Source organism: Coffea arabica, chromosome 3c (assembly GCF_036785885.1).
Source record: "Coffea arabica cultivar ET-39 chromosome 3c, Coffea Arabica ET-39 HiFi, whole genome shotgun sequence".
In the NCBI taxonomy this organism is placed as follows: Eukaryota; Viridiplantae; Streptophyta; class Magnoliopsida; order Gentianales; family Rubiaceae; genus Coffea; species Coffea arabica.
In genome coordinates this window covers 11,302,010-11,319,025 of record NC_092314.1, presented here as the reverse complement: position 1 = coordinate 11,319,025, position 17,016 = coordinate 11,302,010, and the positions used below count along the sequence as shown (strand labels likewise).

The window sequence follows — 17,016 nt, the reverse complement described above, 5'->3', positions numbered from 1 at the left end:
CACATGTATAATAGTATGACCATATTCTTTTATGTAAATAATGCCCAAATAGAAATCAAACTTTAAAATGTACGTATTACTTGTGAAACTAGTATTTTTTTTTTATTTTTGTCTCAAAAATAGGATTCCTATAATCTAATCTAACCTATTCTAGGAGAGGGAGGATGCCTATAACCTAATCAAGGGAATTCGATGTGAATAAAAATTCCATAAAAGATCAATTAAAACTGTCGCATATAATGACAATTTAGTGGTGGCCACCAGGCCAAATACCCAATGGCTGTGAAGCCGGTATTAAAGAGCTTGAAAAGAGACCATTCTGTGGCCGTGCTTGACCCGAACAAATGGACCCTCCTTGAACGTGGAAGAAAGATTAATTATTAGACTTGAAATAATTTTCAATAGCCCAAGTAAGACTATAAGGGCATAGACTTTGTCAGTCATGACACTTGAAAAAGTACTATTATTAATTAGGAGACTCCTCTGCTTCTCTAATCCAGGCTTTTCTGCAAAAATTGAATATCATTCTCCTTATTTGCAAGAGTAGCTGGCTGGCACTGGTTAAATTTGTTTCATTTTTGCTGGACTGCAGGTTGGGGTTCTATGCAATTGGCACATGAATGATTAAAAAAAAAAAAAGTTGATGGTTGGAATAAGTTTAATTTGAGGATGAACAAGATTATTGTAGGACAACTTTCGACCGATAACAAAATTTGTTGTGTCTTATCATGTTATTATCTTAGTATCTATATTTGTGTGTGGTGCTGCTTACATTGCAGAAGATAATTATCCATCTAATTCGACTACTTCAACGGTTGAAGCCCTGATTCTCTTTTCTTTTTGGCGTGCGTTTACTTTAACGCTCATGGTCATTAATATTGGAAAATAATAGTCATGATTATTAACCTCGTTGGTCAAATTTTGGTGGTTTGGGACTTGAATGTGAATAAGAAAGAAAACAACCGAAGAAATTTGGAGAGCTAACTTGAACATGTTCTTGCTGAAGCAAAAAAATCCAAAACTAATCAACTAAACATGAATGCTACAAATGTTATTGTTGCGATACAAAAAAAAAAACTAAACATGAATGCTAAGAGTATTGCCCAACGGAGAACCAGAGGAGAGATTTTAGTGTTTTGTTGCTCTAAATTAATTTGTTTTCTTTCTAAATTTCAAAGAAAACACAAATGCAAACCTATGACTGATGCTTTTTCTTCTATTTCTTTTTTTTTTTCCCCTTTTGTTCTTTCTGCTTAACTTGGTAATTAGATACCAGAAAACCTCGGTAACCAAGCCAACATGCAAATATTGCTTTCGATTTTTATGAGCTGAAAGTCTTATAGACCTTATTTGATAGCTCAATTCAACACCTAAAGCTAATGGGTTTAGACCTTAACGTGTTAGATATGTTTGATAACAAAAAAAAATAGAACATGTGAATTAATTAACTGGTACTGAATTTTTAGTAAAATTTGTTCTAAAAAATAAGTGATAAGTTATTTACTTTATCATTCAATGTGATGATATATATACTCAAATATATCAAATTTAGTATTTAACAATTGAGTCACTTAAAGAATTCAAACTTCATATTTCCCAATATGGCCCTCCTCAACTACACAATGAGTATGAATGAGTCCAAATCAACAAAATTACTTTAAAATGTTGGCTAAATCTGACATGAACCAACCAAAAAGAAGAAAACAAACAAATTTTCTCGGCTCACTTAAGAACGAAATTTAGTTGAATAAAACTAGCATAATGTTCTGCCAACATGCAGCTGAAATATCAGCGTTTAAGAACCCGGAGCAAACCCCTTTCTCAACAATAAGAAAACATATAAATGTAAGGAAACTAGCATACAAAGTAACAAACAAGAAAGGAGGACTTCTCAAAGTCTCCCTCGTGCATCAAGTTGAGGCTCCATGTCTCGCTCGGTGCGTATACAAGTAAACTTGGCTTCCATTCTCTTATAAATCTAAAGGGCACGGTACTATACTATCCAGTATCCACCACCAACTCCTTCACACAACTCACTTGGGCACTCTCCTTCCCACAGTATAGCAGTAGGGTAAGATAAATCTCGATGCTTAACTCTGAAAAAAATATATGAAAACGAGAAAGAGTCTTGAAGGTGTCTTAAGGGCATTTACAATGGAAGAGTACAATTCATATGCTATATCATTACTTTATTATCCCCTCTTTCATTATATTATCACTCACTGTAGATTACACTCTACATAGTATAATAGCGTGGACCCATAATCAAATCATGTATTTATTTTAATAGTTCTCAACACATATCTCGTAAATAAATAGATCTATTTTCTGAAAAATAATTACATTTATTTTGGAAAAATATTATTAACTTTTGTTGAAAATTTTGTATTCTATAAATTTTTTATTTTCTAAAAAATAATATTATTAAGTTTTGAAAGCTAACAGTATATATTTTTATGGATTTCAAAAAATGCATTGTTATTTGCTAAAAATAATTAGGTAATTATTAAACAAATACCCAATGCTTTAAAAAATTAGATAAGAGGTTAAAGAAAACAAATGATGCAGTAGGAGAAATGATGGAGTGGGAGAGTAAGAAATTGAGAAAACGTTAACAATATTTATAGACAAAATTTTGACAATTGAAAGTGAAAAAAGAATTACTGTTGCAAACTGGTGAAATTGAAACAATGCTACCATTATTTTACCATTGCAAACATGTTGAAAATTGGATTCAAGGGACCACTGCAAAGTTTTGAATAATTGGATAAAATGAAACCTTTGCAAAGCTTTGAATAATTGGACAAATGAGACCCACTCTTTCAGCTTTTTTTGCTTCAATTATGCATGTAGTGATTGTTATGCGTGTAATAGGCATTATAATCTTACTAAGGGAGAGTTTACAATGCATCGGTGTAATAAAGGGTAATTGTGGATACCCCAAACAATATTTGATCCCAAAAAGGTTAAAACTAGGGTTTAATGAACTAAATTGTACGGCTTTCGAACACCAAATACTAAACCTTTCGAACATCAAATAAAAAGCCCAAAACTTCCCCAGTTTAAAGTTGTGGTGCGTTGTGGACTTTTTCTCACTTCGGCCCACCTCTAAACGGATCCTGTGTTGCCCAATAATTTTCAGCAACCTAGGTGAAGTATATTACTGGTTTTGTTATAATCATTCCAAATCATGTACTTTCATAGTTTGGAGTTTATTCTCGTTGCCCAGTATGTTGATTGTAGCACTTCAAAGTTGATTATAAGCAGGGATAATTTCATAAACCTCCTCTAAGGTTTCAGATAATCTCACTAAGCTCCCTTGAGGTTTTAAAAATTGTACTTACCTCCCTTGATTTTACAGATTTGGTAATCAAACCTTAGACCTGGTCAAAAATTTAAATGAACATCCTAAAATGTCCTTGGTTTATATAGTTTATATTGCTTTCCAAAACAATTGTAAGATATATAGCATAACTATAAAGAAAAAGCATCAAATTTTCAATACCTATATTTATTATTTAATAAACAATTATTACAATAGTTTCATCACTATGATAGGCTACTGTACATAGTGCTTTACTAGGGGTACATATTCCCTGAAGGTTGGAGAAGAAAGTATTATCATAATTGTTTTAGAGTTTGTAGATTTTTTGAAATGTTAGAGATATCAATAATTTAGTAGTAGTTTTGGATAGTTTCTTTTTAAATCACTGTTGTTTTTGGTGCGAAGAAAAAAAATATCAACAAAAAATTAGATCACATTCAAAGTTGTCCAAAAAAAGGTCACTAATTCAACATTTGGTAATGATAGCGACTAGAATCAATATTTATAGTTTATAGTTATGCAGTTTTACTTGTAAACTATGAACAAAAAATGAGGAATAAGAAGAGAAAAAAAAAGAAAAAATAATTATAAATCCCATTCTTTCTATATTACCCCTTAATTGAAGGCCGAAACTTGAATTAAAGAACAAGAAAAGGGATCGTCCACTAGCCATGCTTGACCAGAACACTATCCGGTCTTGACCAATCTATCGAATTCTCCACATGGATCCCCTGAATGGGGAAGAAAGACTATAAAAATGTTTAAGAGTTCTAATAGCCCAGTAACTAGTACATGCTTGTATTAGCCTGCATTTCGGTTCTAACTCTTCAGACTATTACCACTAATTCTTAGTTGACTCGTGGAAGTTTTCCACTTAAATACTAAGAATTGATATCAAACATTTAAAAATAGGTATGTGGTATTATACCCTTAAGCCCTGTATTAAAAAGCAAGGAAAGTGATGGTTCCCTAGCCAGTTTCCCATCTCTCTCATTTTCCAATTGGGCAAAAATACCCGCTGACCCGAAAACCCGAGAGATCCGACCCGATCCGCACCGAAAAATAGGATATCCGATCCGATTTCTCTTAGCGGATCAGATAGGGTCGGGTATCCGGAACATTCGGATACGGGTACGGATCGTAAAAGCCAAAACCCGCGGGTACCCGACCCGGGGGTATAATATATAAATATTAAAAAATATAGGGACAATTTTATAATTTTTTAAGTTATTAACCCTAGGTTCCTAACCTTCAGATTTCATCCTCTGCTTCAGCCGTCGACACTCTTCACTCTTCACTCTTCAATGGCCGATGCTCTTGTCTCTCAAACCTAGGGCCGAAAACTACCGTTAAAACTCCTCAAACTGCCTAACTGAATCGAATCCCTTTCTCTTCAGCCCTGTTTCTCCGTTGTCGTCCTTTTCTACCTTCGACTTCGAGTAAAGGGACGCTGCCAAAAGGTCGCCTGACGCCGCCGACGCCGGAGCCGGGTGGTTTAGCTATCAAGGTTTTTCAATAACTATTTTCTTTTAAGTTCAATTCTTTCTGCAAAACTATTCTGCATCTATGTGTATTGTGTACGTCTATGCATTTGTCGAATTGGCTACATGGATTCTGATCTTTCGTCCAAATCGAAACTGGGTTGTACAATTAAGATTAGGAATTGCTGGACCCATACAGAAAAAAGAAAAAAAAAAAACCAAAAAGGGGGTCGGCAATCGGCATAAATGGTACAGGTACGGAAACAAATTCTGGCCATAATTTTCCATGGAGATACTCTCATGGCTTTGACATTTGAGGTCTTAGACCAACTCTCATAGGCTAGTTGTTCATTTGCAGAGAGTTTTACTTTACATGGCTTTTTCTGTACTTTTGGTGGACTGTTGCACGCATATGCGTAAGGCTTAGGTTATGTTCTGAAATTCAAGAACGGTGGGAGAAATTGTGCCTAAGGTTCTGAAAAATAAGAACATACTGCACTTTGTCCTGAGTTTCTAATTAAAAAAAAATATTCAATTAAATGCTTCACAAGTGTGTCCATGTACCGTAATCAGCTCTAATGTCTACAAGACGAGTTCAAACCAAAAATTCAGATTAAACCAAAAACTTTAAGTTGTAAATTACACAGTTATCCAACTAAGGTTTAAAGAGATATGATGTACCATAAAATTTACTGATTCTAATTCTCAAGAATATTATTGATTCTTGCATATAGATACTAAGACATGAACAAACACTGGAAACTCTACATCGTTCGTTATTTTCCTCCAGTGCAATGTAGCTGCATAATTACTTTAGCTTTTTTGTGTAACATAATTCAATTCAATGTGCAAATTCTAAGATAATACCTCTATACCTGCTGAAGTTGTAATAGTGTAAAACTCTTTTTTTTTTTTTTTGAGATTATTGGTTTGCTTTTTCTTTTCATACATTGGACATTTTTCCCCCTTTGGGTTTAGCTACACTTTGCACTCAATATTTAAATTAGCAGGCCAAGCAACTGAGGATTGTGAGCAATTTTTTGTTATTGTTCTTAAGATTATTCCAACTGCCCTTTTCTTTCTAAAATGAATCTGCACATGGTTTTATAGGAGTTTCTAAGCTATGTATTAGCTGCGCATATGGTAGAGAAGTGGGATTTTCATTTGATTTGTTTTTTGAATTTTTCAGATGTCAAGTACAGGGGATAATACAGCTACTACAGCTGCAAGCCCAAATGTTGATCATTCATCATCAATGGATCCATCTTTGTCTAGTTTGAATTTGAATGATGTTGTTGCCTTTTTTTTTGTTGAATGATGCTATCGTCCAGCAGGTTCATCTTATGTCTTATGAGTTTTAGAGAAAAATTGCATTCTTTAAATAGGGGCGGGTACCCTATGACCCGCCCCTATTTTTCGGGTATCCGAGGAAGTTCGGAGCGGATTAGGGTCAAAAAAATAGTGACCCGATATGTTATGGTCGGGTCAGCCAATTAGCGTTCGGGGCGGGTACCCGACCCGTGCCCACCCCTACAGAATGTGGAAAAAAGACTAATGACTAATGAGAAGACTAGAATTAATTTCCAATGGCCCAAGTAACACTGAAATGGGCATATAACTTGCTTTTGAATATGAGATTATTTGGAATAATTTTTTTAAAAAGTATTATATTATTTTTTTGATGTGATATATATGAAATAAAAAAAAATGATTGAAAAATGTGTTTATGAAATAAGTAGATAATTTTGTACAATAATGAGCGTGCATTTAAGTCCTGACTCTTGAAAAGAAGTACTACTACAAATTAGTAGCAATTTTCACTTCTTTAATCCAATCATTTTCTTTGACCATTGTATATTGGTAACATTAATTTTGCAGGTTATCGTTTTACTGTTTATATTTATTATCTTAGAGTTTACATTTATTATTGTAATGCATATATTTTATGATATAATTGACACTAGTAATTGCAGAAATCCCAAATTCTCTACTTCCACAATATCAAGGGTTGAAGAAGCCCTCAATTATTTTTTCTCATACCTTTTACTTTGTTGGTCATGGTTATTAATCTCCAAGATCAATGGTCATGATTATTAATACGAGATAATTAGAGGAGAAAGTGATCAAATTTAGTGGTTTGCTAAAGAAAGAAAACAATTGAAGAAAATTAGAGAGCTAGCTTGAAGGTTCATTATATTTTGATCATTTATATTGTGACGTCTCTTGGATCATTTATATTTTGATGTTTCTTTGTTTTCTGTTCTTCCTAATTATAAAGTTTAACATATTAAACTGTGGATGCTTGAAGCAAAAAAAAAACATATTAAAACAGGGACGCGCAAGAATGGAATACAATCATTCCGAATAATTCTATGAAATCGGACCCACTACTTTATTGAGGCAATAATATCATCAAAGTGTCTTAAATCACCCTAACCACTGCTGTTATTGTCTTAAAACATAGACTTTTATGTGATCCCTAATATCAAATTTCCCTAATAAAATGTTGATGACAGAGTCAACTAATCTTGTTTATCAATTTCCTCCATTTGTGATTAGTTCAAGATGAATTTGGATTTTGGGTGCCTACCTCCAATTCCACCTAGTTGAATAATTGATTATCATTGCCTGGGGTCCACCTTGATGCCAATTCCACCTGGTTGAATGGTTGATTGTCTCAATACTCTTCTTCACCTTCTCACCAGAAACAAATAAGCCATTTTCAGGAAAGAAATGCTTTGCTAGCTCTGCAGTTAGTGAGATTTGTTTCTCTCTTAAAATTTGAGAGTGAAACTGACGAAAATCCCTCGAAAAGAGATGGAGATGGCCACCACTTGCAGCATCGATCGTGTCTTACTTGGTCTAGAGTTGCTTCTGAACAGATTCCGAGACAATTTTTCTCTTTCGCATGTTGGTGGTAATCTTCTTTTGGATGTTCGTGATGCAATCAGACACATGAAATTTCTCAAAACGTTTCTTATGTGTGCTAGAAAGTGGAGCCTTGTTCATTTGTACTTGCAATCTGACAATGTTGTGAAGAAGGTGAGTCTTCCATCTTTCTTATCTTGTATCGAAGATACCTTTCACAAATCCGAGGAGGACATTCTGTCTCTTTGCCTTAGATTAGAAATGGAAAAATATGAATGGGTTATTCACAATTCTTGTTAAGGACCGGGCCAGGAAATAGACAAACTCAAGTTAGCACAAAGTAGGCGGTATAACCGACCATATAATAGATAGGCGGTAGATACCGGCCATATAATAATTAGGCGGTAAAACCGACCATATAAAGACGGATAACAAAGCAAATAAAAGACACAGAAGATTTACGTGGTTCGGTCAAATTGACCTACGTCCACGGGCGAGGGAGGAGCAATATTTCAACTATGAAGAAGAAATACAAAAGCCGTAGGAAAGTGGTTCCTAGGCCAAAAGGCACTTATAAAAGGTTTAGGAAATATTCCTAAACACAATACAAGAGAGCCTAAAATATTTGACTAAATGGGCTAGATGACTCAAGAAGCTAATAGCCCATATAACTCTCTTGAGTGGTGCACTTAAACTTCTCAAAGGCCTTCTCTATTTATAGGAAACAATGGAGGCTATTCCCTCAGCTTCTGGCGATGTGGGATTACAAAATTCTGCCACAGTCAAGAATCAAGAATTGCGGCTGCAGCAAGAAGTCAAGAATTGCTGCTGTGGCTTGACTTTAACAAATCTCCACCTTGGCATAATTTTGAGTACCACTATCGACAATAGTAAAATTGCTCCACCTTCTCCACATAAGCCCCAATGGGCGTAAATCACCAACAATGAACACCAATCAAATCCAAGCACTGCTTGAATTTGTAAACTGGAAGAGGTTTCGTAAACATATCGGCTGGATTGTCCTTAGTATTGATTTTCTGAATAAGGACTTTTCCCTCAGCAATGATATCCCGAATGAAATGATACTTCACATCAATATGCTTCGTCCTCTCATGATACATCTGATCTTTAGTCAAGTGTATGGCACTTTGACTATCACAGTGAATATCAGTAACACCTTGATATAGACTTAGCTCGCTAAATAAACTCTTCAACCACAAGGCTTCTTTGATTGCCTCGGTCACAGCCATATATTCTGCTTCAGTAGTAGACAAAGCTACGACAGGTTGTAGAGTAGCTTTCCAACTAACAGCACAACCGCCAATGCAAAATATATAGCCTGAAAGTGATCTTCTCCTGTCAAGATCTCCAGCGTAGTCTGAGTCTACAAAACCAACCAAAGTGTTATTATTTCTTCCAAACTCCAAACATACTTTTGAAGTACCTCGCAAGTATCTGAGAATCCACTTCACAGCCTGCCAATGTGTTTTACCAGGACAAGACATATATCTGCTAACAACACTGACTGCTTGTGCAATATCTGGACGAGTACAAACCATTGCATACATAATACTGCCGACTGCACTGGAATAAGGAACCCGTGCCATATAATCTTCCTCTTCATCTGATTTTGGTGATTGAGCAGCAGATAGCCGAAAATGGCTAGCAAGAGGAGTAGATACTGGTTTAGCATCTTTCATGCCAAAACGCTCCAAGACTTTCTCAAGGTAATTTTTCTGGGTCAAAAATAACTTCCCTACTCCTCGATCTCGATTGATATCCATGCCAAGAATTTTCTTAGCTGTTCCCAAATCTTTCATTTCAAATTCACTATTTAACTGCAGTTTCAAAGTGTGAATTTCTGACAAATTCTTGGCAGCAATGAGCATGTCATCAACATATAACAATAAGTAAATGAAAGAACCATCATTTAACTTCCGGAAGTAAACACAACTATCATACATGCTCCTTGAATAACCATGACCCAACATAAAGGAATCAAACCTCTTATACCATTGTCTTGGAGACTGCTTCAATCCATATAAGGATTTCTTCAATAAGCAAACATGGTCTTCTTTACCTTCAATTTCAAAACCCTGGGGTTGTCTCATATAAATTTGTTCTTCAAGTTCGCCATGTAAGAAAGCTGTCTTAACGTCGAGCTGTTCTAACTCCAAATTATACATGGCAACTAAAGCAAGCAAAACACGAATAGAGCTATGTTTAACAACAGGTGAAAACACATCATTAAAATCAACACCTTGTACCTGACTATAGCCCTTTGCAACCAATCGTGCTTTATACCTTGCATCTTCAACCCCTGGAATACCTTCCTTCTTCTTGAAGACCCATTTGCATCCAACAATTTTCTTAGCTGACGGCGGCTTTACAAGAACCCAAGTTTCATTACGATGAAGAGATTCAATTTCTTCATTCATCGCAATCAACCACTTTGCAGAATCATCACAAGAAACTGCTTCTGAATAGGTGGAAGGCTCACCAATTGCATCAGTTTCTTCTGCAACAGATAAAGCATATGCAACTAAATTTGCATATCTTTGTGGTGGTCGAATGTCTCTCCTTGCTCTATCTCTGGCTATGGAATATTCTTCTTCTTCAGAACTATCTTCAACAGTAGATTCAGGTGTATCTACTGGCATTTGAATAGAAGATTTGGTCTGAGAAGGACCAGAACTGCCAATATCAAGCTCCACCTGCTTCTGTGTACTATCAGTAGTACAAGGACTAGAAGACTCCTTCTTGGAAGATAACATAGATAATTCATCAAAAGTAACATCTCTACTGATTACAAATTTTGGGGATTTGGGATCAGGATACCATAATCTGTATCCTTTCACCCCAGAAGCATACCCAAGAAAAATGCACTTTTTAGCCCTAGGCTCCAATTTTCCATCATTCACGTGCATGTATGCTGGACACCCAAAAACTTTTAAATTGGAGTAATCAGCAGGAGTACCTGACCAAACTTTCTCAGGAGTTTTGAAATCAAGAGATGCAGAAGGAGAACGGTTGACAATATAACAGGCCATATTGATCGCCTCTGCCCAAAAGTCGTTTGTCAACTCTGCATTGGAGATCATACATCTTGCTCTCTCCAAAAGAGTTCTGTTCATACGTTCGGCCACACCATTTTGTTGAGGCGTCATCCTGACGGTGTGATGCCGAACAATTCCTTCATTTTTGCAAAATTCATTAAATTCACCTCCACAAAATTCCATGCCATTATCTGTTCTCAACCGCTTAACATTTTTCCTGTTTGTTTCTCAATCAAAACTTTCCATTGCTTGAAAGTTAGGAAAACATCATTTTTGTGCTTAAGAAAATAGACCCAAACTTTCCTTGAATAGTCATCAATGAAAGTCAACATGTACCTGGCACCACCTTTAGAAGGAGCACGAGAAGGACCCCATAGATCTGAATGAATGTAATCAAGAGTACCTTTTGTCTTGTGAATTGCTGGTGAACTGAAGCTGACTCTTTTCTGCTTCCCAAAAATACAATGTTCACAAAATTCCAATGGACCGGTACTTTGTCCACACAGAAGTCCTCTTTTGCTCAGTATGCCCAAGCCTTTTTCGCTCATGTGCCCCAAACGCATATGCCATAATTTGGTGATGTCTGTATCTGACAAAGATGATGTTGAAACAGCAGCAGCACCTGTCACAGTAGATCCCTGCAAAATATACAAAGTACCAGATCTGTGTGCCTTCATAACAACAAGAGCTCCTCGAGTGATTTTAAGAACTCCGTCTCCACCTGAATACCTGCACCCGATAGACTCAAGAGTGCCCAAAGAGATGAGATTTTTCTTCAAATCTGGAACATGTCTAACATTTGTGAGCGTCCTCACAATACCATCGTACATTTTAATCCGGATTGTGCCTTTGCCAACAACTTTACAAACAGCGTTGTTGCCCATTAAGACAACTCCACCTTCAGTTGATTCATATGTTGAAAACCAGTCCTTATTGGGACACATATGATATGAACAACCCGAATCTAAAATCCACTCATTGTTAGACCTAAAATTATTTTCCGTTGCACAGAAAATAGTTCCATCATTCTCATCAACGGCAATACTAGCCTCGGTGGTTTCACTCCTTTTCTCCTTTTGCTTTTCTTTATTTTTCAATTTAAAGCAATCAGAGATAATATGGCCCTTCTTTTTACAATAGTTGCACACCACATTTTTATGTCTGGACTTAGATCTAATTCTATTTTCTGTGTTTCTCCTTTCAGATCTACCCCGAACAAACAAGCCATCGGCTTGACTCCCACTAGTTTCCCCAGTAATATCCCTATCTATCTGCTCTTTAGATTTTAACGCAGATTTAATTTCCCGATACGAAATTGTTTCCTTTCCATATATCATAGTATCACGGAAATGCTTAAAGGATTGGGGAAGGGAACATAAAAGTAATAGGGCCTGATCTTCATCATCAATTTTCGAATCTATATTCTCCAAATCCATAATAATGGAATCAAATTTATCAAGATGGGAGAGTATAGATGTACCTTCAGACATCCGAAGCATATACAAACTCTGCTTCAAATATAGCCGATTCTCGACTGTCTTCTTCATATACAAGGCTTTCAATTTATCCCACATAGCCTTGGCCGAAGTCTCCGTTGCTACCTCACGCAATACCTCATCGGAGAGATTTAAGATTATGCTGGATCTGGCCTTCTTATCCATATCGGCGAAATCCGCATCCTTGACTTCTTCTGGTTTGTTCTCGATTCCGTGAATCGCTAGATCAACTCCGTCTTGAACAAGAATGGCTTCCATCTTGAGCTGCCACATTCCGAAGTTGACATTCCTGTCGAATTTCTCGACAACCGTCTTTGTTATCGTCATTGTTGCCACAAATTCTGTAACTTGAAGTTTGTCTCAAAAAACTGGCCAAACAAATATGCAAGTCTCGTGAGCGGGCCACAGGGTGAGCGGGCCCCACGAGATAAGCGGGCCCCACGGGGATGATCGGACCCCACAAGGTGAGTGGGCCCCACGGATAAACGGACCCCACAGAATGAGTGGGCCCCACAGGATGGACGGACCCCACCAGATGAACGGGACCCACCAGATAAAACTGTCTTGCAAAATATAACCAGCTCTGATACCAGTTTGTTAAGGACCGGGCCAGGAAATAGACAAACTCAAGTTAGCACAAAGTAGGCGGTATAACCGACCATATAATAGATAGGCGGTAGATACCGGCCATATAATAATTAGGCGGTAAAACCGACCATATAAAGACGGATAACAAAGCAAATAAAAGATACAGAAGATTTACGTGGTTCGGTCAAATTGACCTACGTCCACGGGCGAGGGAGGAGCAATATTTCAACTATGAAGAAGAAATACAAAAGCCGTAGGAAAGTGGTTCCTAGGCCAAAAGGCACTTATAAAAGATTTAGGAAATATTCCTAAACACAATACAAGAGAGCCTAAAATATTTGACTAAATGGGCTAGATGACTCAAGAAGCTAATAGCCCATATAACTCTCTTGAGTGGTGCACTTAAACTTCTCAAAGGCCTTCTCTATTTATAGGAAACAATGGAGGCTATTCCCTCAGCTTCTGGCGATGTGGGATTACAAAATTCTGCCACAGTCAAGAATCAAGAATTGCGGCTGCAGCAAGAAGTCAAGAATTGCTGCTGTGGCTTGACTTTAACAATTCTATTTTTGCTCGTGGAGTGTTCCGCGAAATTGAGAAAAAGATCACATCACTCAAGCAAGAAATCATCCAAATTTACCTTGCTTTGGCAAGCAGCAGGTCATTTCAATCAAATTCTTGTATGACAGATGATGAACTGTTGGAATTCATAGACCTCATCCTGCAAAATCTAGCAGATTTGACCAATGACTATATGAATTGGCGAATTCATAAATATGATCCTTTGAGTGCTCCTTTGACTGCTCAAGTCCAAGATCTTGAAGCAAAGCTGACATTCTTGAAAAGCTTTATTCCCTTTGCCAAAATGCGAGGAACCGCAGATATTCCTGCCTTGCTATTATCTCACTTTGAAGTGGTGGCTTTGACCGCAGCACGCCTCTCTTACATGTGGTCCTTTTGGAAAAATGTTGAGTACAGAAGTACTTGCAGCTTCAAACTCCTCAGCATCAGAGCGGTTGATTTTCATGTCTACGAGATTTATAAGGAAGTACTTGCAGCTTCAAACTCCTCAGCATCATTACATACAGCAGTGATGGATGAGCGGATATTGAACAACTTCAATGATTCTCTGATAAGTCGTCTCTGGGAGTTGTTATGCTGCAGCTCTAGCTTTGTAGATTCTATGAAAAATCAAATGCGAATACTCTATGCAGGCCTGAGGTTTTTGAGAAGCATTTTAAGGGAGCATCATGAGATGATGGATGAACAAAATGAAAAAATTGGAGCTCTCCTTGGTGAGGCAGGCATTATAATATTCACGCCCACTCTGAGCAGAGTGATAGAAGGAGAAGTTAGCTTCTCAGGATCCACCCAGGTTCTTGATTTTTGTGATATGCTGGCTAGTACCAACATCCATATCAAGAATTTTAAGGATCAGATCAGTGGCTCAAGTACTATAGAGAGTCTTCCTAATTCCTCTCATAGCTTAAGAGCACCAGAAGTTAGCCGGACTTCCAGCCGCATGCTATCAAAAGGTAAAATGCCAATAGACCATGAAGTCATGGTTGGTCTTGATGATGAGGCAGAAAAAGTAATTGAACCACTTATCTCAAGTACTATACAGAGTCTTCCTAATTCCTCTCATAGCTTAAGAGCACCAGAAGTTAGCCAGACTTCCAGCCGCATGCTATCAAAAGGTAAAATGCCAATAGCTCGTGAAATCATGGTTGGTCTTGATGATGAGGCAGCAAAAGTAATTGGACGACTTAGATGGGGATCAAAACAGGTGGAAATTGTTCCCATTGTGGGAATGGCTGGGCTTGGTAAGACAACTTTAGCCAAAAAAGTTTACAATGATAGTTCAGTAACCTGTCACTTCCACATTCGTCTTTGGTGTACTGTTTCTCAAGAATTTAACATGAAAAATGTGTTACTTCAAATTTTGTGCTCTGATGGCAAACATTCTAGGAAGGATGAGTTTCAAAATCTGGATAAACATGCGTTGCTTGAAAAGCTCTATCAAAGGCTATTGAAGAATCGGTATCTTGTTGTTTTTGATGATGTCTGGGACATTAAGGTATGGAATGAGCTGAGAATTTCATTCCCAGATGACAAAAACCAAAGTAGAATCATCTTCACGAGTCGATCTTCTAATGTAGCTTCACAGGTTCAATATGGTAGAGAACCTCACAAGATTCGCTGCCTTACTGTCGAAGAGAGTTTCGAATTGCTGCAGAAGAAGGTGTTTGGAGAAGAAGAGGAATGTCCTCAAGCGTTGCATGAATTGGGAATGGAGATTGTCAAAAAGTGCTGGGGATTACCCTTTGCAGTTGTTGTTGTAGCTGGAATTCTAGCAACAATAAAGCATGATATTTTGCTTTGGGAAAAGTTTGCTGAAAGTTTAACTTCAACCATGGTGTCTGGTACAGACCAGTGGAAGAAGTCATTGGAGCTCAGTTATGAGCATTTACCATATCACTTGAAGGCATGCTTGCTGTATTTTGCTGCATTTCCAGAAGATGAAAAAATTGGTGCCAAGAAGTTGACGTGTCTATGGATTGCAGAAGGATTTGTGGAAATAATTGAAGGAGAGAAATCAGAGGATATTGCAGAAGAATATCTGATGGACCTAATTGGCCGAAACCTAGTTATGGTAGGTAAGAACAGGTCCATTGGTGGAGTCAAAACTTGTTACATTCACGATTTGATATTTGAGTTCTGTAAGGGCAAGGCGAAAGAAAAGAAATTCCTTCAGGTCCTGGGAGGATATGATGAGCTTTCTACCTTTAATGAGCCTCCCAACCTACCTCGGTTGTCCATTTGCTCCAGTGTAGAAGATTTTATAAAGTCAAGGCTATTTTGTCCGCATTTAGCCAGTCTGCTACTCTTTGATGCTACTCCAAGATATGATAAGTTGTTTAATATCTCCTTCCTTTTTTGCATCTACAAACATCTTAACGTTCTGAATTTAGAGGGCATTAACCTAAGGCTGAAGGAGCTTCCAGCTGAAGTCGAGTCACTTCTTTGTTTGAGGTACTTAGCCCTTGAAGCAGAGGACATGCAATTCATTCCACCATCTATAGCCAAGCTCTCACATTTGGAAACCTTTTGGCTACATTCCAACTTGGTCGTTTCATTGCCAGATAGCATCTGGAACATGAAGAAGTTGAGGCATATACATGTAAGAGGGCGCGTTGCTATTCATCTGCCTTCCAACGACAACGGTGTTGAAAACCTCTCCACTTTACCCAATTTAGACACACTCTCTTGCTTGTGTCTTTTTAAAGAGGGAGAGAACTTATTGAGAAGGATTCCTAACATTCGCCAACTTAAAATTTCCGATTATCACACTGGAAATGGAGTGTTGAACATGAGTCATCTAGAATGCCTAGAATCACTCACCTGGTGGGGCAATTACTCCTCAGGTTCATGGGAACATGTTGAGGTTCCCTTTCCCATGAATTTGAAGAAGTTGAGTCTTGAAAATCTGGGTCTTCCCTGTAGTAAAATGTCATTGATTGAAGAACTACCCAACCTTGAAGTCCTCGAATTAAGACTGCAGTCAATGGAGGGCCAAAGATGGGAGCTGATGGAAGGAGGATTCCCTAAACTCAGGGTCTTGACTTTGACATATTTTAAGGTTGTGGAGTGGACAGAGACGGACCCTGACAGTGATGATTACTTCCTGTGTCTTCAGCAATTAAATCTCGACAGTACTCGTATTTTGAAAATGATGCCTTCTTGTTTAGGGCGTATATCAACTCTTGAAACGATTGAGATCGACCATTGCGGAGATCGTGTCAAATCTTTAGTACGGGAAATTGAAGAAGCACAGAAAAATTATGGAAATGTGAATCTGGAGATCATCATAGATTGAAGGGCATCAGCTGGTGCAATATCTGGTAATTTCCTTTTTTGTCATTACCGTTAATTGGCTTGTAGAAATAATCATGCTTTTCATTTTTAAACAAATTTAATTTATATTTACCATTTGGTAGCTTTTTTGTACTTCAGTTGCCTGTAATGCATGCACAAGCACATTGAAATTGATGAGCAAACAACTAATTATTGCTCTATTTTTTTTTTCTTAATGATATCATTAGGGAGTACATGCTACGGTGGTTTTTCCTCTTTAGATTGTAATTGATCATCTGTGCGGTCTGGCTTTCTTTAATATTTTTGTGGAAGATGGAGGTAAATGT

General features: G+C 37.3%; 1 protein-coding gene across 1 annotated transcript; it reads left to right on the top strand.

Moving 5' to 3' along the window:
- The first annotated feature begins 13,496 nt into the window (after positions 1-13,496).
- On the top strand, positions 13,497-16,691 carry LOC113735559 (putative late blight resistance protein homolog R1A-3). Its single transcript, XM_072082937.1, has one exon. The coding sequence runs from the start codon at positions 13,497-13,499 to the stop codon at positions 16,689-16,691; it is 3,195 nt and encodes a 1,064-aa protein (XP_071939038.1).
- The last annotated feature ends 325 nt before the right edge of the window (positions 16,692-17,016 follow it).